Source organism: Symphalangus syndactylus, chromosome 5 (genome assembly GCF_028878055.3).
Source record: "Symphalangus syndactylus isolate Jambi chromosome 5, NHGRI_mSymSyn1-v2.1_pri, whole genome shotgun sequence".
NCBI classification, from domain to species: domain Eukaryota; kingdom Metazoa; phylum Chordata; class Mammalia; order Primates; family Hylobatidae; genus Symphalangus; species Symphalangus syndactylus.
The window spans coordinates 13,518,511-13,544,353 of record NC_072427.2 but is presented as its reverse complement, the minus strand read 5'-3'; the positions used below and the strand labels follow the sequence as shown (position 1 = coordinate 13,544,353).

The window sequence follows — 25,843 nt, the reverse complement described above, 5'->3', positions numbered from 1 at the left end:
TGAGCCACTGTACCCGATCTTTTTTTTCTTTTTTAAGGTGTGAGGTAGTAGACTATATTTGCATTCTTATTCATAGAACCTAAAATCTTTCATTCTTCATTGTGTTTATAACTCTTCTGTCTTATTTTGTATTTGTTTAGCTGTGAAGACAAGTAAATCTACATTGGGTCAAACAGATTTTCCAGGTAAGCAAGAAATTTTATTTATAAATGTTGTTCAACATTTCAGAACAGTGTATGTTTTGCAGATTATTTTGTTTTGCCACATGATGTTTTATTGATTATGCGTAAAACAGAATGTCATTTTTCACTTTTAATTGACAGTTGCTAATCTATAAATTTTTTTTATGTGAAATAGCTCATAGTCGGAAGCCGGCACCCTCAAATGAGCCTGAATATCTATGTAAATGGATGGGACTCCCCTATTCAGAGTGTAGCTGGGAAGATGAAGCCCTCATTGGAAAGAAATTCCAGAATTGCATTGACAGCTTCCACAGTAGGAACAACTCAAAAACCATCCCAACAAGAGAATGCAAGGTATGGTGATGGTTGGCTTTTGTTTTTTCAGGGAGAAGATATACTGATAAAGAGGATTGGTCACATATGTGCTGAGAAAATATTACAAAATGAAATGATGATTGCCATTTTGAAGTGAAAGAAGGTGATTTAAATGTGACATTAAAGCAAAAGGAGAGAATGAATTATTTCATGGCTTTGCTGACTTCCTTAATCTTGCAATTTACATAATTAGAGATGTTTTAGAGAATACTTGAAAGGATTTAGGCACTTTTATTTTATTTTATTGTATTATTTTATTTTGAGACAGAGTTTTGCTCTGTCGCCCAGGCTGGAGTGCAGTGGCGCCATCTTGGCTAGCTGCAACCTCTGCCTCCTGGGTTCAAGTGATTCTCTTGCCTCAGCCTCCTAAGCAGCTGGGATTACAGGCACGCACCGCCACTTCCAGCTGATTTTTTGTATTTTTAGCAGAGATGGGGTTTCACCATGTTGGTCAGGCTGGTCTCAAACTCCTGACCTCAAATGATCCACCCACCTTGGCCTCCCAAAGTGCTGGGATTACAGGCGTGAGCCACCATGCCCAGCTGCATTTAGGCACTTTAAAGAGAAGTGAAGCTAGTTGCAGTGGCTCACACCTGTGGTTCCAGCTACTTGGGAGGTGGCAGGATTGCTTGAGCACAGGAGTTTGAGGCCAACCTGGGCAAGATTGTGATACCCGTTCTCTAAAAAAATAAAAATAAAACAGAGAGCGGGAAGTGATAGAAAAGGCGAGTGTCTTTGAATTCTAAGTTAGAAATTAAATATATAGGCTTATTTGCTAGATTGGCTGAATAAATCCTTTCCTTGGAATTTATTCCATCAGGAAAGTGATGTCTTGGGTCCTCAGTAATGAAATATCAGACAAGTGGTATGTCTCTGAGAAGGTGACATTCATGTTAATGGCACTAGAATTCTATCTGTGAAAACCAGTATTTAATTGCCAAAGAGTGTGATAGGGAAAATGTGGTCAGAGAAGCACCGATGTAGAAGTCTCTGAGCTCCAGTGGTCATTGAATGGGTTTTAAGAGGAAGTTGTGGTTGTTGAACTGCCTCTGGCCCTTGTATAATGGATTGGTACTGCTGGCTATACAGACAAGAGGGGGCCCAGGGTATTGCCCTCCTATGAAAGATATCAAGAGAAAGATTCTTATAGTTCAGTAGGAGAACTGCTAGACCCCAGGGGTGAGGAGAAGAGGAATGATGTTGACAAGTACATCAAGGTCAAAGTGTGTGTGTCTTGGTTACCTCGAAGAGTATTTTGACTTTATCTTCTAGGTATTCATACTACTGAGTACAGTGGCAGTATGAAATAGTTTTATTTAGAGAGCTTCATGTAATAGCAGTATATGGGAGACTCTGGAGTAAGTAATTATTAAAGCCGGAAGGTCCAGCCAGTAAGATGTCATTGAAGTCCATGAATGAAGAAGTAGTGTTGAGGACAAGGGAAGTAACAGTGGCATGGAAGGAGTGGATGGGAGAACAGTTATGGGGTAGGTTTGGTAGGAGTGGATGGATGGCTGGGTTTTGGAGTTGAGAGTAAGCAGTCGGATTCCATTCACTGCCAGCCACCCTCATAGAGAGCTGAATACATCAATAACCTTATCAAATATTCCTGTTAGGATGATACTTCTTATAATGTGCCCTATATAGCACTAATCTTCAGAGAAACGTCCCCTGAAAAAAGACTTTTGGCCATGTAACATTGGGATACATCCCTGAATAATTTTCTCCTGTAAATTCACGCTATGGATACACATTTCAGACTTTGAAAAGTCATGAGTAAAGAAATTGTAAACTTTTTGATCGATTGTTTCCTAAACTGATTTGGCCACAGAATCCACATTTTATGCAAACCATAGAGACTGACCTCACTAGAAGGCTATCCTTTAAGCCTCTGGGGGTGAAAACAACCTTCCCTTCAGAAGCTTGTTGTTTCTGAAGGGAAAACCAAATTCACACAATTAAAGGGTTTAAGGTAGATGGGCTGCATTTCTGAATTTACAAATCCTGTTATGGTGAAGATCAACTGTATTTAGCATATGACAGCTGGAGGCAATGTTTTGTACCCTTTAGAATAAGATAACATGAAGATAATTGTTTCTGAAAATAAGAGACTCTCACTGCCATATAATAGACAAGACATAAAGTGCTACTTAATGATGTTCATAGACTTATTTCAGGAAAGGGGCAAGTTAACTAAAAATATTTTATTTGAGGATGAACTAACTCTGGCTTATGGAATATAAACCATGAAGAAAGGGGTGATGGAGTGCGGTGGTGATTCACACATGAAATTTAAGTTTTTGGCCAGGCGTGGTGGCTCACGCCTGTAATCCCAGCACCCTGAGAGGCCGAGGTGGGCAGATCACGAGATCAGGAGATTGAGACCATCCTGGCTAACACGGTGAAACCCCGTCTCTACTAAAAATTCAAAAATAGCCGGGCGTGGGTGGTGGTGGGCGCCTGTATGTAGTCCCAGCTACTTGGGAGGTTGAGGCAGGAGAATGGCGTGAACCCGGGAGGCGGAGCTTGCAGTGAGCCGAGATTGGGCCACTGCACTCCAGCCTGGGTGACAGAGCAAGACTCTGTCTCAAAAAAAAAAAAAAAAAGAAATTTAAGTTTTTATGCTTTGATGCCGAATGTGTAAATTGTGGCTAGTGTTTTAACATAGTAGCAGTAAGAAAATTTTCTCAGACTTGGGCTTTTGTTTTTCAGGCCCTGAAGCAGAGACCACGATTTGTAGCTTTAAAGAAACAACCTGCATATTTAGGAGGGGAGAATCTGGAACTTCGAGATTATCAGCTAGAAGGTCTAAACTGGCTTGCTCATTCCTGGTGCAAGTAGGTAGAAAAATATGAGTGCAATTTTCCTCACTGTTTCTGGCTTCTTTATTGTTAGATGTCAAGACTTTTTTTTCTTTTTTCACACCCTTGTATCTCAAACCAAGAAATCTTTATACTGCATATTACAGAAATAAAAGATGATTGAGAGAAATCCTTCCTGAGAGTTTTTATATATGTGTAATACCATTTTATTCTGATCTAAAGAATACTTTGTTATTTCATTATTTGGTGGGTAATTTGTCATAGCCAGAAACCTATATCATCATATGTTACTCATGAGTGTAAATAGCAAGTTAAGTCACCCAAATCTTTAATGTGGAAGGAGTTACTCAGAAGAAAGAAGAAAATGTCTTTTTCACATGTATTTTCTTTCTAGGCCAGGGAAGCCTTTAAATTTATTTCCTACAGTAGTGCTGTAGAGAATGTGATTCCCGTCCCTTCACTCCACTCCCTACCTATATAGGCTGTAGGATTATCCTGTTCAGAGGAAGGTTGATCCTGTGAAAGTATCCTTTTTATATATAAGACCACATTAATCTTGGGGGGTGAAAAAAAAGATGAGACAATGATAGCACTGGAAGTTTAAAGGTACTTTTGGGAAGTACTTATAAGTTTCCTTCACCAATTTCAAGTAGTTCCTAATTACTAAGTGCTAGGTGTTAGAAACAAATGCTTGTTCCTTGGTACTGAAAAGAAGAACTAGTGCTCAAGGAGTTTTCTCAGCAAGGCAATTTTACTTTCTGCAGAAAGGGTGCTTCTTGGAAGCCTAATTGTCATGAGAGCACACCGAACAAAGAAAAGCAGAGGTTTTTATCCCTGACTTATTGGGTCCTTACTGCTGTGGCCCGTCTCCATTGGCTGGAGCTGGACTGCACAATCTAGACTGTTTCCGATTGGCTAAAAACTTAAAACTTTCCTAAATAGATAAACGCACAATGGAAAACAAAGGAAGGGTGTTGTTTACGGGAAACTAGGAGAATAATAAGATTTCCAAATAAGGAAGGGGCGCGGGCTGTAAGGCGGGAAATGCCTGGGCATGTTTGGACATGTCTGAGTGGGTTATAGTCCAGAACAAATAACCTGTTTAAAGTACAAGGACATAGAATATACTTATTCCCTTCCTATATTTAACAGCCACATGGGGCTTAACAAAGAGTTATTAGCAAAAAGCAAGGGAGCTTGAAGGAAGTTAATTTCTAAAAGAAATTTTTATTTCTAATACTTATTATTTATTCTTTAACAAAAAGGGAAACTTTGAAGAGGAACTTTTTACTTTTCACATAGGGATCCGTTAGTCCTCGAGAATTTAACAGTGAACCAATATAGATGTATTTTGCTGTCCTTACAGAACATGCAGTGTAAGAAGTACCTTTAATGCCTACCTACACACTTCTTTCTCGAAGTACCCAATTAAGTGCAAACTCTTAATGTCTTTAGTGTTTTATAGTAAAGCAAAAAATCCTTATTTAGAATTAGAAGTACAGGCCTGTGCAACATGGCAAAACCCCATCTTTACCAAAAAATACAAACATTAGCTGGACATGGTGGCACGCTTATGTAGTCTCAGCTACTTGGGGGCCGAAGTGGGAGGATCGCTTGAGCCCAGGAGGCCAAGGTTGCAGTGAACCATTTTCTCACCATTGCACTCCAGCCTGCCAGCCTGGGTGACAAAGCGAGACTTTACCTTTAAAAAAAAAAAAAAAAAAAAAGGACAGCTTACAAAATATTTTTTTCCCCTCAATGCTGAAAGGAAGGTTTCTAGTCATAGAGATGCATTTACAGTGACTTTTTCCCAAGTGAACCATCTCCTACTTTTTATCTGATAAAATCTAATACAATATTTAATACACAGTTATGAAAATTAGGTGTCTTGAGAAGATTGTTTGAGAATGTGGGTTTGATATAATGATTCTGAATTGCTTAAAAATGATTTTTCCTTTTAGAGGATAGTGGGACCTAATTCATCTAAATGACAGTTATAAAGTTAGATGAACTTTAATTGTGATCTAATCCTCTCATATTATAGTTGAGGGCTCTTAGGAGCAAAGGTGCCATGTACCCATCCAGAGTTGCGTGGTGTTTTGTGTACAGTCCTTGGCCAGCGTTTTTTAAACTTTTTATTTTTTAGTTTTTTTGAGACTGAGTTTTGCTCTGTTGCCCAGGCTGGAGCGCAGTGGCATGATCTTGGCTCACTGCAACCTCCGATTCCCAGGTTCACGCGATTCGCCTGCCTCAGGCTCTTGAGTAGCTGGGATTACAGGCACGCACCACCGTGCCTGGCTAATTTTTGTATTTTTAGTAGAGATGGGGTTTCACCATGTTGGCCAAGCTGGTCTTGAACTCCTGACCTCAAGTGATCTGCCCGCCTTGGCCTCCCGAAGTGCTGGGATTACAGCCATGAGCCACCGTGCCTGGCCAGCATTTTTTTTACTTTAAACCAAAGGAATAAAAATCAATTGAAAAGGGCTCAAGCACCTGTTAAGCCCTGGTCACAGGAATGTTACGTTACATAATGTGCTATTTTGGTCTGGTTCCAGAAAAACAGGTGAATCAATTCAAACCTGCTGTAGTCTGTATATGTAGACAATGGCATTTTATAGGGGCAGGAAATATTGGAGAAGCTTAACTGTGCTTCCTCCTCAATAGTATTGAAAAGTGAGGGAAATGAGAAGGAAATTATTCAAAGGAATATACTACATCTAAACTGTATAGAAAATTAGGTGTACCTGAGATGAATAGGGGTATGGCTTCATCATTCTCCCTTCCCCAAGTGTGATCTTCTTTGTTTCTGTATTTTACTCTTTAAACTAGCTATTTTGTACAACACAGAAGGTATTTTTAGAAATTATGTCTTTTTGGTGAATTAAATGTCTTGTTTTTCGAATCAGTTAGGTTGCCTTTAACTCGTAAATTACTTTTAGTTCTTTCTGATTTGCTGATTAAGCATGTATTATATATACGTGCAAACTTTCAGTGTCCTTATTTTCAAGAACCTTTTTATAATGTTTGCAACCTGATGTCTTACATGTAATCCTAATTTCCTGCCAAATGACTTTGTTCTGTTTCCCAAATATATTTTCCTAACTCTGGCTATGTCTTCAATTTAAAATTTTTTTCTTAGATATTCTTTTCCCATTAATACCCTGTTGAAATCTAGCCCATTTTATAGAGTAGTGTTTCTCAAACTGTGGTTTAAGGTAGTGGTTCCCAACCTTCTTGGCACTAGGGACTGGTTTCATGGAAGACAATTTTTCCACAGGCTGGGGAGGAGGGAGGGGGATGGTTTCGGGATGATTCAAGCACATTACATTTATTGTGCACTTTATTTCTATTATTATTGCATTATACTATATAATGTAGAATCAGTGGGAGCCCTGAGTTTGTTTTCCTGCAACTGGACGGTCCCATCTGGGGGTGATGGGAGACAGTGACAGATCACCAGGCATTAGATTCTCATAAGGAGTGTGCAACATAGATCCCTCACATGTGTAGTTCATAGTGGGGTTCATGCTCCTATGAGAATCTAATGCCATTGCTGATCTGACAGGAGGCGGAGCTCAGGCACTAATGCCAGCAATGGGGAGCGGCTGAAAATACAGATGAAGCTTCCCTCCTCACTCACCCGCTCCTCACCTTCTGCTGTGCAGCTGGGTTCCTGAGTGGGGAATCCTGGTCTGGTCTAAGGAATACCTGAGTCAGAATCTCCAAAGGTGTTTGTTAGCCCTTTTCCATATATTATTTAGTAGTTCTAGGGTGGGGTCCACAAGTATGATCTGTAGCCTACCCCGGCTTTAGACCAATGTGTATTTAAAAGAAGTCCCATGCACCTATACATGTAGGTCTAGGAAATAGTGTCTGTGGCATTAAACAACCCAGTGGCCTGCAGTGGAATGGGGTGGGCCAGCCATAGGGTTCACCAGCAGTGCTGATAGCTTTCTCTATTGATGGAGTCTAAGGTTACATGCTTGTCTTCACTTTTTACAAAGCCTGTCTTCTCTGTGATAAAAGATAGCCTATGGAAGGTGATGTGAAAAGCCTAAAGGTAAAGAGTCTGACAAGGCTGTCATAGTAATCCAAGTCTAGATAGGCCACTTGTTACTCTGCTTTTTATGGTTTCTACTTTCTTCCTTATGTCGAAAGCTGAAGTAATTGCAGATGAGAAGAAATACATTTGAGGCTTATGAATGACACCTTGCTCGGCTGTTATTGTGAAGCATTGGTGTCATTGCTATTTATGCACATTCTGTGTTTTGGTGAACTAATGACTTTTTGTTTTTATTTATTTTTTCTTTCTGCAGAAATAATAGTGTAATCCTTGCTGATGAAATGGGCCTAGGAAAGACCATCCAGACCATATCATTCCTCTCCTACCTGTTCCACCAACACCAGCTGTATGGCCCCTTTCTTATAGTCGTCCCTTTATCCACCCTCACCTCATGGCAGAGAGAGTTTGAAATCTGGGCACCAGAGATTAACGTAGTGGTTTACATAGGTGACCTGATGAGCAGAAATACGGTGTGTAAACAAAAAGAGCTGGGATAGAATCTGTGTTATAAATGTAATTTGGAAATTGACTTAAAGCCTTTAGTAGATCATTAGTAAAATTTTTGGTTATTATTCTGATACTGTGCTATGTTCTCAATATTAGGAGGTTTATCGGTCACAAAAGTGCAACTCAGATGTTCTTTAAGAAATATGCTTACTAGTTAAAAAGCAACAGCAGTATGTGAGTGGGAATCTCTTTTAGCTGGGTTGCAATATTAAATTTTTCTTCTCTCTGCCCTTTTTACTTCTAAGACTGCTTTATATGAGATCATATGGGGTTAATACTTTGTGTAATATTAATATTATTTTTGCTATCTCAATAGACATATTACTGAAAATAATCATTCTTCGAATTTGTTTCTTAATTTCTTAAACAGTGAGGTTGCATAACTTACAAAAAAGGAATAAAAGTAAAGGAAAACAAGCTATTTTAGGGCTATAGAAATAAGAATTATCCTAATCTGTTACCAAACTTTATTTGGGCATCATGAATTTAGAACACAGTGACTTAAGTTTATCTTTGTTTAGCAGATCTTTATAGTAACTTTTTTTTAAGGCACTTACTGTGTGCTAGATGTTGCGCTGTGTGCTTTATGTATAATGCCTGTAATCTTCATGATAGTCTTCAAAGTTGATGGCATTCTTTCCTACTACTGATGAAGAATTGACTCAGAGAGTCTTAACACGTGACCCTAGCAAGCAAGAATGTGGCAGAGCTTGGATTCGGACACAGGTGTATCTATCTAGTCCAGAGCTTTGCTCTTTCATCACTGTATATAAACTATTTCTGGGAAATTGCTTGTAATAAGAGCAAGCCATCAGCAATGTTTAAACATTTGAGTTGCATGTTGTAATCATATATTTTCATGCAAATTCAAATTTATTTTTAGTAAATACTCATTAAAATTGTGTAACTTAAACACTGGCTGATTTCATTGGCCTAATTTTGAGTTTCTAAGAATACAGTTTTAGCTTTGTTAAATCATTTGTTAACCATTAAAGAAGAAAAAAGAGACATTTATGGGTTTACAAGTAAATAGCTTAAAGCACTACATTCCAAAAATGATTGCAGACAAAGAAAATGAACTCTAAAAAATTGTAGTCAGAGAAATTTTCTTTGCTATCTCCAGTTCTCCTTTTCTTTGTTCTTTTTACCCCCACTTGGTGGCGATCACCTGCAGGCACTTACTGTCTCGTTCTCCAGTTCCTAACTTGATAGCCAAACTGCAAGAGCTTTGTCATGAGTCTTCGTGCTTGCTGTGTGTCCAGTTATACTTCAGTATGAATGTGCTCATCTTTGTGTTCTTTTACATTGACGTTATCATACGTATTGCATTACATTTTCATCTTATAAGCCTCCCTTTTTGTTGGGGGACATATCTCTTTGGTCTATGGTTGATGAAATTCCAAAGGTTGGAATTTGTTTTACTTGTTAATATATGTATTTTCCTATTCAAAAAGTAAATAAATTGCATTTTTAAAAGAAATTTTTTTTTGCTTTTTTCTTTTTTTTTTTGAGACAGAGTCTCGCTCTGTCGCCCAGGCTGGAGTGCAGTGGCGCAATCTTGGCTCACTGCAAGCTCCGCCTCCCAGGTTCACGCCATTCTCCTGCCTCAGCCTCTCCAAGTAGCTGGGACTACAGGCGCCTGCCACCACGCCTGGCTAATTTTTTGTATTTTTAGTAGAGACGGGGTTTCATCATGGTCTCGATCTCCTGACCTCGTGATCCGCCCGCCTCAGCCTCCCAAAGTGCTGGGATTACAAGTGTGAGCCACTGCGCCCGGCCTTTAAAAGAAATTTCTAAGGATCTGGGAGATCCCTTGTTGAGTTCAAATCGCCAGGGTTCAGTAGCTGTTGAAGTGCATTTTCTTCATTAGATGTGTTTCTGGGGGCCAGTTTCTTCTGATTCTGGCAATAAAGCTTTTGCTGTTCAGTGGTCAGTGTTTTTAATTCTAACTCTTACTGCTTTATAGTTTGGTTGCTTAGGTCATTTTAGAATGTGAGATATTCATTGAATTCTAATCAGATTTATTTTTTATTTGGCATGTTTCTATTACATCGATCACAACACTTACGTGATATAGAAAGGTAGAAGTAGAAATTATGTCTTAATTATGTTTTTTTCTTTTAGATAAGGGAATATGAATGGATTCATTCCCAAACCAAAAGATTGAAGTTCAACGCACTTATAACAACATATGAGATCCTCTTGAAAGATAAGGTGTGTAATTAATATCTAAAAGGCTAAATCTTTTCCAGTGCGACTTGTCCAGATGATAGGGTCTGTTACTTTTCTGTGGAGCATGTTAAAAATAAATACATGAAAGTTAAAAATAAAAAAACAAATGGTAGGGTCTGTACCTCCTACTTGCCGTGTTACTTTTCTTCTCTTATTTCAAAAAGCAAGCAAATGAACAACCAGAAAAATTACTTTTCAAAGGATATTAAGGTTATAAATAGAAAACAGAACCCTATAGATGAGGGGACCTTAGGTCACCAAGTCCAATTGAATTAAACAGAATGAAAGGGTATTGAATAGGTCAGTAACTTACCTGAGATTATTGTCAGTCATTGGATGCCATCTCAGGTATTTGCCTTGAATGTCATCTTAGGCATTTCCTATTGTATCACTGTTAAGGCATTTCTCCAGAAAAGATGATGTGAATGGTCTTTGTGAGGAGGACAAAAATAAGAAGCTCTTTAAATACCGCCTTTCTGCTAAGAAATATATGTGGTAGGTAGATCCCATTGGTATTAAGTGCAAACAAGTTGAGTTTGGTGGCTTTTGGTGTTTGTGTGCTTCAGGGTTGGGGTATAGAATAGGCAAGAGAAGGACCATAATTAAGGGGAGAATACAGAATCATGTGGTTTTTTATTTTATTTTTGCCCAGCATAGCAATTTTTGTGTTCTTGCTGTGGGGCATGCAGTAATAACTGGTATAGAGGCCCACCTATACCTTTTAGATGATGATACTCTCTTTTGAATAGCTACCAATCTGGCAACTAACAGAATAAATAGAAGAGTCCTGATATATATTGTCAGTGAAGAATAAATGTGTCTATTTATACCTTTGTAATGGTATTTATACAGAGATAATTAACACTTGAAAGCACTTTTGGGTTCCCTTCTGACCTGGTGGCTCGTTCTGTTTTGTTTTTACTTTAGACTGTGCTGGGCAGTATTAACTGGGCCTTTCTGGGAGTGGATGAAGCCCATCGGTTGAAGAATGATGACTCTTTATTGTATAAAACTCTGATTGATTTCAAGTCCAACCATAGGCTCCTGATTACGGGGACCCCTCTTCAGAATTCCCTCAAAGAGCTCTGGTCCTTGCTGCACTTTATTATGCCGGAGAAGTAAGCTCCTTCCTGTGTATTTCAAAAGATGCTAGAATGTCTGAAATGCCAATGCTTTTTAACTTTCTTAGTAGACCTTAGGGAAAACAGATGGCATGGTTTGGGGAAAGCAAAGCATCAAATGGAGGCAGGGATGGCAGTAGTAAAATGTTTCATAATCAATGAAAGAAGCCACAGAAATTAGCCTGTTAAGGAGGAAAGCAGTATCGTCTGCTGAAAGGCTGAATTAGTTAATGCACTTGGGAAATAATTGTTAAATAGATAACATCAGACCTTTTCACTGTTGGTATAAGATAATCAATATAAGTAAAATGAAATATACAAGGTACACAAGCACTGAAAAGTATGTTACACTCAAATATCTGATAGCCAAAGCATCAACTTTACATCTTATTCACATATTACTAAAGAACTGTGGAATGCGTTTATTGAAAAGATTTTTAAGGGAGAGATGATATGCACATTTCATAAAACTTAAAATTATCCAATGGTATTCAGTGATACTTAGAATAACATCTATATTCATTAATTTGCAGGACCCCACTCAGTCTGGCCCCTTGACAATAGTCTGATTCCTCTCATCCACTTTCTCCATCACTCATTATGCTTCAGCCATTCGGCCATCTTCCTGTCCCTTAAACATGCCAAGCCATTACTATTCCTTCTTGACTAGAATTATATTTCTTCTTATCTTCACATGGCCAACCACCTTAATGCTTCAGCTCATCTTATATGACCACCTCCTTTCAGAAATCTTTGCAGACTGCCTAACCTAAAGTAGCCCTTTAGACATCTTATCCCTAACCTGTTTAAGTTTCTATATAGCATCTCTTTTTGAATTTATGTTCTCATTCATCTCATGTCATTAAATTATGTATGAAAATCGCAGGGATTTTGTTTGCTTGATTTATTGCTGGTTCGCATTGCCTAGAATAGCACCTGGTGCACAGTATACAATTCAGTTAATAGTTGTTCAATTGATAGGTATACGCTCTACAATCTTTTTTTTTTTTAATTCAGGATTAAATTTTATTTTTTACTTTTATTTTTATTTTTTAAATTTTAAATTTAAATTTGTTTAGTAAATTTATAGTTTGCAACCATCATCATCATCCAGTTTTAGAACATTTTCTTCATCCCAAAAAGTTCCCCTTGCTTGTTTGCAGTTAACCTCTGCTTCCACATATAGCCTTACGCAACCAATAATCAGCTTTTGTCTCTAGAGATTTACCTTTTCTAGAAGTTTTATATAGGTGGAATCCTAATATGTAGGCTTTTGTTTCTGGCTTCCTTCACTTAGCATATTTTTTTGAGATTCCTTCATGTCAGAGTCTGTCAGTAGGTATTCTCTTTTATTGGGTAATAATATTTCATTGCATCCAGTTACCAGTTGATGGACATTTGGATTGCTTTGTTTTGGGGTTATTATATCTTTGTGTGGACATATGTTTTTCTTTCTCTTGCTTAGTGACTTAGGAATAGAGTTGCTGGATTGTTTGGAAAGTTTATATTTAACATTTTAGAAACTACCACTCTGCTTTCTAAAGTGACTACCATTGTGCAGTCCTACCAAAAATGTTTGAAGGTTCTAGTTTCCCTGTGTCATCACCAGGACTTGGTGCATTGTCAGTCTTTTTGATTCTAGCCATTCAGGCGAATGTGTGTCATTGTGGTTTTGACTTGCATTTCCCTAATGACTAATGATGTTGAACGTCTTTTCATGTATTCATTAGCCATTGGTATGTCTTTGGTGAAATTTCTATTCAAATGTTTTGGCATTTAACTCAGGCCTCGTGTTCCGTCATTGGAACTCTAAGCATGTGGGAATTATTTATATCCTATTGCTCAAGGTCATTGCCAAGATCTGATTGCAAAAATTCAAAAGATTGCAACCTCTGTCATAAATGGGTTAAAAAAATTGGATTGTTTGTCTTATGATGAGTTGAAGAGGTTTTTTATTTCTTTAAAAAAATTCTTAAGTACAAGTGCTTTATCAGTACAGTCCCCAACTTTCTATAGTTCGATGTAAAATGTTTTGACTTTTCAGTGGTATGAAAGCAATACACTTTCAATAGAAAGTATATTTTGAATAAACACAACCATTCTGTTTTTCATTTTCAGTGTAATATTCAATAAATTACATGAGATATTCAACTCTTTATTATAAAATTGGCTTTGTGTTAGGTGATTTTGCTCAATAGTCTAATGATAAGTGTTCTGAACACATTTAGGGTAGGCTAAGCTGTGATGTTCGGTAGGTTAAGTGTATTAAATGCATTTTTGATTTAACAATATTTTCAACTTATGCGTTTTTCAGGACATGACCCTGTTGTAAGTTGAGGAGCATCTGTATATAATTTGAACATATTTTATCCCAATCTGTGGCTTCTTTTCACTTTTTAAATGTCGTCTTTCAAAGAGAAAAAGTTACTGATTTTGATGAAGTTTAATTTATGGATTTCTTTGTATGGATTGTGCTTTAGATATATCTGAGACAGATTTGCCTAACCTATGGAAACGAAGACTTGCTTCTTTATTTCCTTCTAGAAGTTCTAACTTATATATTAGGTCAGAGTTACATTTTGTTTATAGTGTGAAGTGTGAGTGCCTTAGTTCATTTTTTTGCAGTAGAATTTGGGAAATTGTTCTAGTATCGCTTGTTGAAAAGAATATCTGTTCTCCACTGAATTGCCTTGACACCTTTGTTGAAACTCAGTTGACACCATAAATGTCGTGCTTTGTTTCTGGACTGTCAGTTCTGTTTTATTAATACATATTTCTGTCCTTCTGCTAATGTCACACTGTCTTGATTAATGTAGCTGTCAACTGCTTTTTTATTTTTTATTTTTATTTTTTGAGACGGAGCCTTGCTCTGTCACCCAGGCTGGAAGTGAAGTGGCACAATCTCAGCTCACTGCAACGTCTGCCTCCCGGGCTCAAGCGATTCTCCTGCCTCAGCCTCCCCAGTAGCTGGGATTACGGGCACGCACCATCATGCTCAACTAATTTTTTGTATTTTAGTAGAAATGGGGTTTTGCCATGTTGGCCAGGCTGATCTTGAACTCCTGACCTCAAGTGATCCACCGTCCTTGGCCTCCCAAAGTACTGGTATTATAGGCATGAGCCACTGCACCCGGCCTAGACTGCTTTTTAAAAATGGAGAAATACAAGTTCCATTTTCTTCTTTTTCAAAATTGTTTTGGTTATTCTAGAGTTCTTGGTACTTCCATATACATTTTAGGATCAGGTTGTTAATATCTGCAAGAAAAATATGGAATTTTGATAGAAATTGTGTGGAATCATATATCAATTAAAGCAAAATTATTAATATTGAGTCTTCTAATCCATAATCATGGAAAGTTTTCTCCATTTATTTAGATCTTCTATAATTTTTCTCAGTGTTGAGTGGTTTTTAGTTTAGAAATCTTATACATTTAAAATATTATTTTAATTCTAACTATTTTGATTGGAATTTTTAAAAATATAATCTATTATAGAACTACAGTTGGGTTTTGTATATTGATCTTACATCCTGCAAACTTGATAAACTTACTGTTTCTACTGTGTGTGTGTGTGTGTGTGTGTGTGTGTGTGTGTGTGTATATTGTTCTGTATTTCTTAGTATTTTTCTATAGACAGGATTATGTTTTCTGTACCTAAAGGTTTCTTTTTCAAAGTGGATGTTTTTTATTTCCTCTTCTTGCCTTATTGTATTGGCAGGAACCTCCATCTTAAATAGAATTGGTGGGAGCAGGATGTTGGCTATAGATTTTTTTTGTAGATAACCTTTATTGGGTTGAGGAGGTTTTCTTCTCTTCCTAGTTTGTGAGGTTTTAATAAAGAATGGATATTAGGTTTTGTCAAATGCTTTTTTTCTGTGTCTGTTGAGATGACCATGTGGTTTTTGTCCTTTAACAATATAGTATATTACATTAATTGCTTTTTAGACATTAGGCCAACTTTTTTTTCCTAGCATAAATCTGACTTGTTAACAGTGTTTAATACTTTCTATGCGTTGCCAGATTCAGTTGGCTAATATTTTGTTAAAGATTTTTGCATCTGTTTGTTGCTTTTTTTTTTTTCTTTTTTTGAGACAGAGTTTCCGTCTGTTGCTCAGGCTAGAGTGCAATGGCACGATCTCGGCTCACTGCAACCTCCACCTCCCAGGTTCAAGCAGTTCTCATGCCTCAGCCTTCCAGGTAGCTGGGATTACAAGCATGCACCACCATGCCCGTCTGGTGGGGTTTTGCCATGTCAGCCAGGTTGGTCTCGAACTCCTGGCCTTAAGTGATCTGCATCTGCCTGTCTCCGCCGCCTAAAGTGCTGGGATTACAGGCGTGAGCCACTGTGCCTGGCTGCATCTGTGTTTTTGATTTTAATTAGGATTTTAGTCTACAGCTTTTTGTTTTCTTTTGCTGTTTACGTTGCTTTGGTTTTGGGATCATAAAATGAATTGGAGAGTTTTTCCCTTCTGTTTTCTGAAGGAGTTTGTGTAAGTTTAGTGTTATTTCTTCTTTAAATATTTACTAGAATTCACCACTGTAGCCATGTCAACCTTCACTTTGTGGGAAAATTTTTAATGACTAACCTGGTTTCCAGTTACAGGTTCACTTAAGTTTTCTATTTCTTCTTGACTTAGTTTTGTTAATTTATGTCTTTCTAGGAGTTAGTCTATTTCATCTAACTTGTCCTAATTTGTTGGCATAAAGTTACAGTATTCTCTCAGCCTTTTAATTTTAGTTTTCTTTTTTAAGAGACATGATCTTTCTCTGTCACCCAGGCTGAGTGCAGTGGTATGATCATAGTTGACTGTAACCTCAAACTCCTGGGCTCAAGGGATCCTCCCACTTCTGCCTCCTGAGTAGCTGGGACTATAGGTGTGCACCACAATGCCCAGCTGATTTTTAAAATTTATTTTTTGTTATTTGTAGAGATGGGATCTTGCTGAGTTGTCCAGGCTGGTCTCGAACGTCTGGGCTCAAGTGATCCTCCCGCCTCTGTTTCCTAAAATGCTGAGATAATAGGCATGAACCACTGTGCTTGGTAGATTCTTTTATGAATCAATAGTGATTAAAGTTAATTTTTTTGATTATGGTAATTTGTATCTTAGCTCTTTTTCTTGGTCAGTTCTAGCTAAGGGCTTAACAATTTTGATGCTCTCAAAGAACCAACTTTTGACATCATTGGTTTCTTCCTCTGTTTTTTCTTTTTTTTTTTTATTTTTGAGACGGAGTTTTGCATTTGTTGCCCAGGCTGGAGTGCAGGGTGCTATCTCAGCTCACTGCAACCTCCACCTTCTAGTTTCAAGCGATTCTCCCGCCTCAGCCTCCTGAGTAGCTGGGATTACAGGCACCTGCCACCACGCTTGGCTAATTTTTGTATTTTTAGTAGAGACGGGGTTTCACCAAGTTGGCCAGGCTGGTCTTGAACTCCTGACCTTGTGGTTTGCCTGCCTTGGCCTCCCAAAGTGCTGGGATTGCAGGTGTGAACCCCCGTGCCCGGCCCCTCTGTTTTTCTGTTTATTTCCACTCTCAAAGGTTTCCGTCCTTTGCTTGCTTTTCATTTAATTTTCTCTTTTTCTCTTAAGATACAGTTTAGATTATTGATGTAAAACTTTTTTCTTTTCTAGTTGTTTAAAGGTATGTTTACTTCTATGTACTGCTTTAGCTGCATCCCATAAGTGTTGATAATTTTGTGTTTTTGTTTTCATTTGATTTCATCTATTTTCCAAATTCTCTGTGATTTATTCTTTGAAGCTTGGGTTTTTCAGAAGGATGGTGTTTAATATCCATATATTTAGGGATTTTCCAAATGTCTTATACTTCAGTTTTGTCTTAGAGAACATGCTTTAAATGAATTTATTATGACTTATTAAATAGTCATAGTATGCTTTCTTTCCTGGAGACTGTCCCGTAAGTGCTTGTAAAGAATAATCTGTATTCTGCCTTTGTTTGACTGGTGTTTTGTAAATGTCCGTTCAATGTGGTGTTAATGGTGTTGTTCAAGACTTTTATATCTTTTCTAACTGCCAGTTTAGTTGTACTTTGAATTATTGAGAATGAAATATTTTAATTTTTAACCGTAGTTGAGTTTTTGTCTTCTAGTCATTTTTTGCTTCATATATTTTGGGGTTGTTTTGTTAGGTATGTATCCATTCATAACTTTTGTATGTTCCTGAGGTATTGACCTTTTTCTGGTCAATACCAGAATGTCCCATTTGACCTCTAATGATATTTATTGTTTTGTAAATCCATTTTGTGTGATTTTATTATAGCTCCTCAGCTCTCTTCTGATTCCTGTTTGCATGATATATTGTTTTCCATCATTTGAACTGGTTACCATTTGCATGGTATACTGTTTTCCATCATTTTACTTTCAACTTAACTTCTTTCTCTAAGTCTAAAATATGTCTTATAGACAACCTGTACTTGGATGTACCTTCTTTATCCAAGCAAATAATCCTTGCCTTTTGATTGGAATATTTAGTTCATTCACATTTAACAGAATTAATAATATGGTTGGATTTATTTCTACTATTTTACTATTTGTTTTCCATATGTCTTACATCTTTTTTGTTCCACTTTCTCCTTTATTGCCTTCTTCTGTTTCAGCAAGTATTTTTCAGTGTGTCATTTTAATTCCTGTTAATTTTTTGCTATTAAAAAGTTTTTAATTGATTGCTCTAGGGATTATTGTATGCATCAGTCTTCTTCAGGTTAGTACTGACTCAGTTCTGGTAAAATAAGGCAATTTTGCCCGACTGTAGCTCCATTTTCACTCCTTATGTTATAAATCCAAGAATACAAGGATATAATTATTGCTTTCCACAGGTTTGTCTTTTAAGGACATATAGAAAAGAGAAAAAATATATATATTATCTTTCATATTTACCCATATATTTGATCATTTTCAGTGATCTTCATTTCTTCCTGTGTATTCAGGTCGCTATTGGGTATTGCTTTCTTTTAGTCTGAAGGGCTTCCTTTATTTACATATTGCAAATAAGAATATGCTGGCTTAGATAATTAAAAGGTGTCCCGTATCACATAGTCAGTAAGTAGATAGACCAAGATCTGCAGCAAGTCTTCTGTGACCAAGGCCAGTGTCCTTTGAACTTCAAGTTCTAAGAGAAAAAAATACATCCTTCCTAAAACCATTGAGAGCAAGGTCACCCTACGTAGTAAGAGTTTTGAGACACAGTGAGAACACCTGTGCTTGTTTTTATAGAAAAAGAATTGTGGTATGTAGTTTCTACCAGTGAATACTTAGCCATGATTTGCTTTTGTGTACCTAGCTGCTGAAGTGGATGGTAGGGATTTTTGCTCCTAAGTGGTCATAATTAGCTTTTTCCTGCCATTAAGCAGCTGTGGCATTCCACTCAGCATGGGCTATGTTTGGAAAAATGTCATATATCCTTCTTTCGTAATTGGAGAGAGGAACTTCCAATTACTTTATCATTCAGGGAGTCTCGTCCAAAATTTTCCTTTGGCCAGTTGAATCAGTTGTGGAATGATAGGTTAGAGTTAGAGATGCAAGTTTTTTTCTGTGAAAGAGATATTTTTTTCTTTGAAAATTTTGTGTTTAAAGCATTGTCATTTTCAAATAAAGTTTCAAAATTGTTGTTCACAAAGATGTGTATATAAAAAGGAAACCAATTAGTTAAAGAGTTCAGATTTGCCCTTATTTCTGCCTGAGCTTGCTGTATGGGTAACTATAGTCTTGGGAAGTATTTTGCCTCATCCTCAGCAGAAGTTCCTGAGGTACCTTAGGACTCTACACAGCTTTTGAAGAAAGGATCCACTGAAGAAAAACTATTGTAAAGGAGAGAATTAGGTTTAGTCAAATAGCTTTTGAACTTCCCCACTCAAATGTTACAGGCTATTGTTTCAAAATCCAAGTTAGTCCTCTTTTTAACCAACTGGAATTCTGTTTCCTTAGTATAGAGTCTAAGTGCCTTTCCTGCAGGGTGGCTCTGACAGGGAGTACACAATGACTAACCATATTGTGAATACTTATCAATCAGTAGCTTCATTTTGTACATACTGTTTGCAAAGCATGGAACTTCGTATTAAAGGTAGAAAAAGATATGACAAGATTGAAAAATTCGGCTTATAAAGACCATCATGTGCAAATATATACTTCAGATTTACCCCAGAAAACAAGTCAGTTTGATAGCATGTATTTCAGAGATTACGTCTTTTAGTGTTGGGATGATTTTTAAAATTTCTATTTCTGTCATCTAGGCCAATCTCTTAATTTTTTTTGCACTTTTCCTTTTACGTATTTACTGTGTGACTTTTAGCATACCATTTTAACTGCTTTGGTTTAATTTCCTTTGTTGGTCCTTACTAAAGTAACCTATTTTTCTAAAATGCCGTGTTCTGCAGTTATAAAGATCAGAATTTTTTCTAGTTCTGTGAGACAAATATTAAATACAGAAGTTGATAGCAGGGATTTATCTAAAATATGAATCCTTAGATGTAACATGGTGTCTTTATATATCACTACTATGACCTTATACCTTTTCTATAATATTATAAATTAATAATATATTTTAATTATAAAATTATATATTATATTTAATATATGTATTTTATATTATAAATTAATAATTGTTTTCAGGGCAGCAGACTTTTTCTAAAGAATCTGATAGTAGGCTGGGCGTGGTGGCTCATGCCTGTAATCCCAGCACTTTGGGAGGCTGAGGCGGGCAGATCATGAGGTCAGGAAATCGAGACCATCCTGGCTAACACGGTGAAACCCCGTCTCTACTAAAAATACAAAAAATTAGCTGGGTGTGATGGTGGGCGCCTGTAGTTCCAGCTGCTCGGGAGGCTGAGGCAGGAGAATGGCGTCAACCCGGGAGGCGGAGCTTGCAGTGAGCCGAGATTGCACCCCTGCACTCTAGCCTGGGCGACAGAGCAGAGACTCTTTCTCAAAAAACAAACAAACAAACAAAAAACTCAGAATCTGATGGTAAATATTTTTGGTTCACAGCCCACACAGTCATTGTTAGCCACTCATCTCTGCTGTTTAGAGGAAAAGCAGCCATAGAGAATTCATAAACAAATAAATGATACTTGTATCTCTTCAGTGTGTGTAGATCAAGAACTAGTGTCTCATAATAACTCCCTTAATATAATAAAAGTACAGTAGGCAGGTGAAAATATTTGTTGCCTAAAACGTAGAGGAAGTAAATCTTGGAAATAAACTTTTAATTTTTTAGATGAGTAAAGTTTTAATTTATTATAACGTGTTAGGTAAATTAGCTTATTGAAATTGTCTCTCAGGTATTCAGAAAATAGCCTGATATAGTGATATTTCTACTTCTACTGATTTCCAGTCACTTCACACATTTAGGGTGTGAGGTATCATCTCCATCATTGAGATAGTTCAGCTTTCTTTCTTTTTTTTTTTTGAGACAGAGTCTCACTGTCACCCAGGCTGGAGTGCAATGGCATGATTTTGGCTCACTGCAGCCTTCGTCTTCTGGGTTCCAGTGATTCTCCTGCCTCAGCCTCCCGAGTAGCTGGGATTACAGGCACTTGCCACCATGCCCAGCTAATTTTTGTATTTTTAGTAGAGATGGGGTTTCACCATGTTGGCCAGGCTGGTCTCGAACTCCTGACCTCAGGTGATCCGCCCGCCTCAGCCTCCCAAAGTGCTGGGATTACAGGTATGAGCTACTGCGCGCGGCCAGAGATAGTTCAATTTTCATTGTGCATTTTAATTATTAGTTTTAATTCCTCACCTATTCTATGTTCTTGGAATATTTGCTTAATAGCATAGCAGTGTGAGAAAATACAGTTTACCTTAGGTTTGTCAAGCTGTAGGCTTTAATGACAACTTTAGATGTCTACCCCAAAAGATCATATAATCTGCTTCCCTGTAGATGATTGTTTCAGCCCATACCAGGTGTTACTAAGGCAGTGGCACCTGTAATCCCAGCTACTTGAGAGGCTGAGGCAGGAGAATCACTTGAGCCTGGGAGGTGGAGGTTGCAGTGAGCCGAGATTGTGCCACTGCATTCCAGCCTGGGCGATGGAGAGAGACTCTGTCTCAAAAAAAAAAAAAGAAATGACTATTTGTGAGTTCAGAAACGACGGTGACTCTCTTGAGGCTGTCGTGTCCATTGGCAGTACTGGCACCGGCTATCTCTGACCTTCCATCTTACCAGAGGGCATGTGCTTTGAGTAGTTACTGAGTAGTTCTAGATGATGTTGGTTACATGATAGACTGAAATATTTTATTAACTCTGAATTCAGTCTGAGAATTGGAAACGTGCTATTATCCAGTGTAGACTGATGGAGTTGATTTCATTTTGCTTTTCCCCTTTTTGTTTTCCCTTCTATTTAAGAACTCTAGTGATTGATAATTTTGTCTTTCCTTATGGGAAAGATTCATTTTTTTACAGTTTTTTTTCTTATTCTTCTTTTCCTCAGTGTGGCTAAATAACACTATACTGTTTCTTCCCTAGGTTTGAATTTTGGGAAGATTTTGAAGAAGACCATGGGAAAGGGAGAGAGAATGGCTACCAGAGTCTTCATAAGGTGCTAGAGCCTTTCCTTCTCCGGAGAGTCAAAAAAGATGTGGAGAAATCCCTTCCTGCTAAAGTGGAACAGATTCTCAGGGTGGAGATGTCAGCCCTTCAGAAACAGTATTACAAGTAAGTTCTTGTTTGGGTTAGGCCTAAAGGGTTAGAGATCAGTACCATGAAACTATTAGATAGGAGATATATATAATTTTTTTTTTGTTTTTGGAGACAGAGTCTCACGATTCTCCTGCCTCAGCCTACCGAGTAGCTGGGATTACAGGGATGCACCACCACGCCCAGCTAATTTTTTTTGTATTTTTAGTAGAGATGGGGTTTCTCCATGTTGGTCAGGCTGGTCTTGAACTCCTGACCTCAGGTGATCCACCCACCTCGGCCTCCCAACATTTTGTTGTTATTAAGCAAAATTTCAATACTGTTGTTATGTCTAAAATTTTTTAATAATTCCTTAACAGTTTTGTAATATCTAGTGTTTACCTTTTCCTGGTTGTCATATACATGTATGTATATCTCCGTTTGTGCATGTGCCATTTTGCTTGTTTTGGGATCGATGTAAGTTCCATGCATTTTGCTTGTTTTGGGATCGATGTAAGCTCCATGCATTTTGATTGGTTGGTATGTCTCTTAAGTATATTTTAATCAATTTATTTTTCCTTGCCTTATAAATTTTTTGAGTCAGGAAACTGAATTTATGTTTTGTAGACTTTTCTCACAGTCTGGATTTTGCTGATTCTAGCTCCATGGCATTCTTTAATATTTTCAGCCAGGTGTGGTGGCTCACACCTATAATCCCAGCACTTTGGGAGGCTGAGGCAGGAGGATCGCTTGAGCCCAGTAGTTTGAGACCAGCCTGGGCAGCACAGTGAGACCCCATCTCTATAAAAATAAAAAATTTTTAAAAACCACTTTTCCTCTGAACTGTGTTTTCTGTATACTCATAAGTAAGTGTAAAGGCTTGATTAGACTCAGATTCAGTGTGACTTTAGAGGCAGAGGAATATTGTTTCACAGGATAAATGTCCTTTTTTGTGATGTTAGTGACTAATGATGAGCGTTGCCTAGACCTGTTAATTCATTAGAGAGTACAAAAGGGTGATATTCAAATTTTATCACTCACTTGTTTATTAGGTGGAATACTTCTATAAAAAGAAACTTTCCCATGTCAGCTGAGGAACAGTTCATATAGGAAAGGCAGAATAAGATTCTTTTTTACTTTCACCATTTTGAAAGGAAAAGATCTACTTTTCTTCAAAGGTTTTGACCAATGAGATTTACTTTGATATAATTATGAACTCATCAATTACACGTATTTATGTTTAATTCTGTCGGAGTTAATATCCATATTCATGCTCTAACAGTCCCATTTTTAGCTAGTGGGAACTTATTCAAGTTGGTTGTTGGAGTCCTTTTGACATAACCGTAACAGTAGTTGATAGTTTCTTTGCTATCTGGAATGATAAAGTGTTCCACATCCATCTTGCACATTTCCTGCCCCAGAAGTAGAGTCAGCCATATATCCAAGAAGTTCTGCATACTCCTTTACAGGAAATGATATTTGTTTGTTTCTGTTTTTCCTCTGAAAATAGTTTAATACTATAAAATGTAAAAGGGGAAATAGTGTTACCTTAGTAACAACATGAATGTGTCAGTTGGTCAGTGCTATTTTGGGTGTTGATTGATCGTATGATTTTTCTGGCTACTCTAGATACTTCCAGTTTGCTTAAGCTGATTTAGTTGAATTTTTATCACATGCAGTTTAAGGGTCCTGGCTAATATTCTGTTGCCTTCAGGCTGCACAACATGCAGGATTGAGGAAAGCACTAGAGAGCCAAAGAAAGTGAGCAGAGTTACTTCAGGGCCACCAGCATTCCCTGCAATCCCTGTGCACAGGCATAGGCCCTTCTGCACTTCCCACTGTAGAGCAGCACCCGTCCCCACCAAACCTCACTTCTGGGTGTGACTTCATAGACTGTCGGGTTCCAGAGTGCCCTGGAGTCCAAGGCTGTTGAGTCTGAAGGATCCTCAGAAGACTGGCCTCTTTCTGATGGTTTATGGACTATGGCAAAGATGAGGAAATGGTATTGGGAGACCACATACTGGGCCCTAGGGATGCTCTTTGCAACTGCAACAAACATGGACAGAATCGGGAAATTTGTTTTTAATGGTAAAAATACGTGATGAACAGTACCACAGAGATTTTATTTGATCTTACTGATCTTATGCCATGCTAAAAATCTCACTTCCCAACCACACCAAGCTAATTCATTCTATACATACAACAAAGCTAATACTACCACCAACAATAAGAATAGTAAAAACAGGTTAAGATTTTCTTTTTTTTTTTTTTTGAGATGGAGTCTCACTCTGTCACCCAGGCTGGAGTGCAGTGGCACGATCTCAGCTCACTGCAACAGGATTTTCTTTTTACAGGTTTTGTTTTTACTTATTTATTTTTTTTGCTTTTTAAGGTTATATACCATAAGAAGTGGAAGAGTTTTAAAGTACTCGAGATAGTTTTTCTTCTGTGTCTTTAGGCCACTAATGGATACATAGATTTATTTCATTTTAGTTTTGATTTTTAGGGATTGCTTTAATTTTGTTTTTAAATTATAATATTTGTAGATTTCCAAAGGCAAACCTACAAAGCCCGGTATGTTCAAAGAAATGTAGCTTCCATCCCTCTTCCCTCCATTCTAGTCCATCTTTCCCCATAGATAATTATTATTATTTTTTGAGATGGAGTTTTGCTCTTGTTGCCCAGGCTGGAGTGTGAGATCTCAGCTCACCTCAACCTCCGCCTTCCAGGTTCAAGCGATTCTCCTGCCTCAGCCTCTCGCATAGCTGGGATTACAGGCATGCACCAGTACACCCAGCTAATTTTGTATTTTTAGTAGAGATGGGGTTTCATCATGTTGGTCAGGCTGGTCTCGAACTCCCAACCTCAGGTGATCTGCCCCCTTCGGCCTCCCAAAGTGCTGGGATTAACAGGTGTGAGCCACCGCACCTGGCCCATAATTATTATTATTTTTTAACATTTTAATGCTTATCCTTTCTTTAACTTTTAATTATTAAATAAAAGCAAATGCATTTTAACTTTGAATATCCTCCTTTCTCTTAGGTAAGTGGTAGCGTACCGTATACACTTTTCTCTGCCTTCCTTTTTTCCTTAATGATGCGTGCTGAAGAGCACCCCATAGTAGCTTATAGAGATAGGCCTTTACGGTGCATAGTATTCCATTGAGGATATATAGTATGGTTTATTCAACCAGTTTCCTTGTGGTAGGCATTTAGATTGTCTTACCTACTTTTATAAATAGTTCTGCAGTGAAGATAGATTCCTAAAGTGTGATTTCTAAGAGAAGCATGAAGAATTGCACCACTCAGGAAAAAATGTACTCTTAATATTTTGCAGTTTATGGTTAAGGAATATACATGGGTATACATGAATATATCTGTATTTCTCCTCCAAATTTGGGTAGAAAACATACTGATAAATTATTTTGTCAGATAAAATACTTTTTTACAATGTTAAAATGGGTATATAGCCTCTATTTTATGGTATGTTTTAATTTATTTAACCTCATAATGTTAGCTTATTTCCGATTTTTATATTTCAGTGAAGAGTGCTTCAGTGACAGTCATTTTCCATTCACATATGCACACACAGGTTGAGTCTCTTATCAAAAATGCTTGGGGACCAGAAGTATTTCAGATTTTGGGATATTTGCTTTATATTTACAAGTTAAGCATTCCAAATCTGGAAATCAGAACTCTAAAATGCTCTAATGAGAATTTCCTTTGAGCGTCATACTGGCACTCAAAGTTTTGAGTGCCATTTTGGAACATTTTAGATTTTCACATTTAGGATTCTCAGCCTTTGTGTACACACACACACTTAAATATGTGTAAAATATGTGTGTGTAAATATGTAAAATGTATGTATGTGTGTGTCTATATATATGTAAAGCATATGTGTGTGTTGTGTATATGTAG

At 37.5% G+C, this 25,843-nt stretch overlaps 1 protein-coding gene across 3 annotated transcripts in view; it reads left to right on the top strand.

Moving 5' to 3' along the window:
- The window catches only part of CHD2 (chromodomain helicase DNA binding protein 2), a 146,162-nt gene that overhangs the window by 62,817 nt on the left and 57,502 nt on the right, over positions 1-25,843 (top strand). For all 3 annotated transcript variants that reach the window (XM_063640073.1, XM_063640072.1, XM_063640074.1), the window contains 7 exons: positions 141-185; positions 358-536; positions 3,270-3,394; positions 7,696-7,912; positions 10,074-10,163; positions 11,109-11,299; positions 21,777-21,965. In XM_063640073.1, the coding sequence (XP_063496143.1) occupies positions 141-185; positions 358-536; positions 3,270-3,394; positions 7,696-7,912; positions 10,074-10,163; positions 11,109-11,299; positions 21,777-21,965 (1,036 nt within the window). The remainder of the gene's footprint in view (positions 1-140; positions 186-357; positions 537-3,269; positions 3,395-7,695; positions 7,913-10,073; positions 10,164-11,108; positions 11,300-21,776; positions 21,966-25,843) is intronic.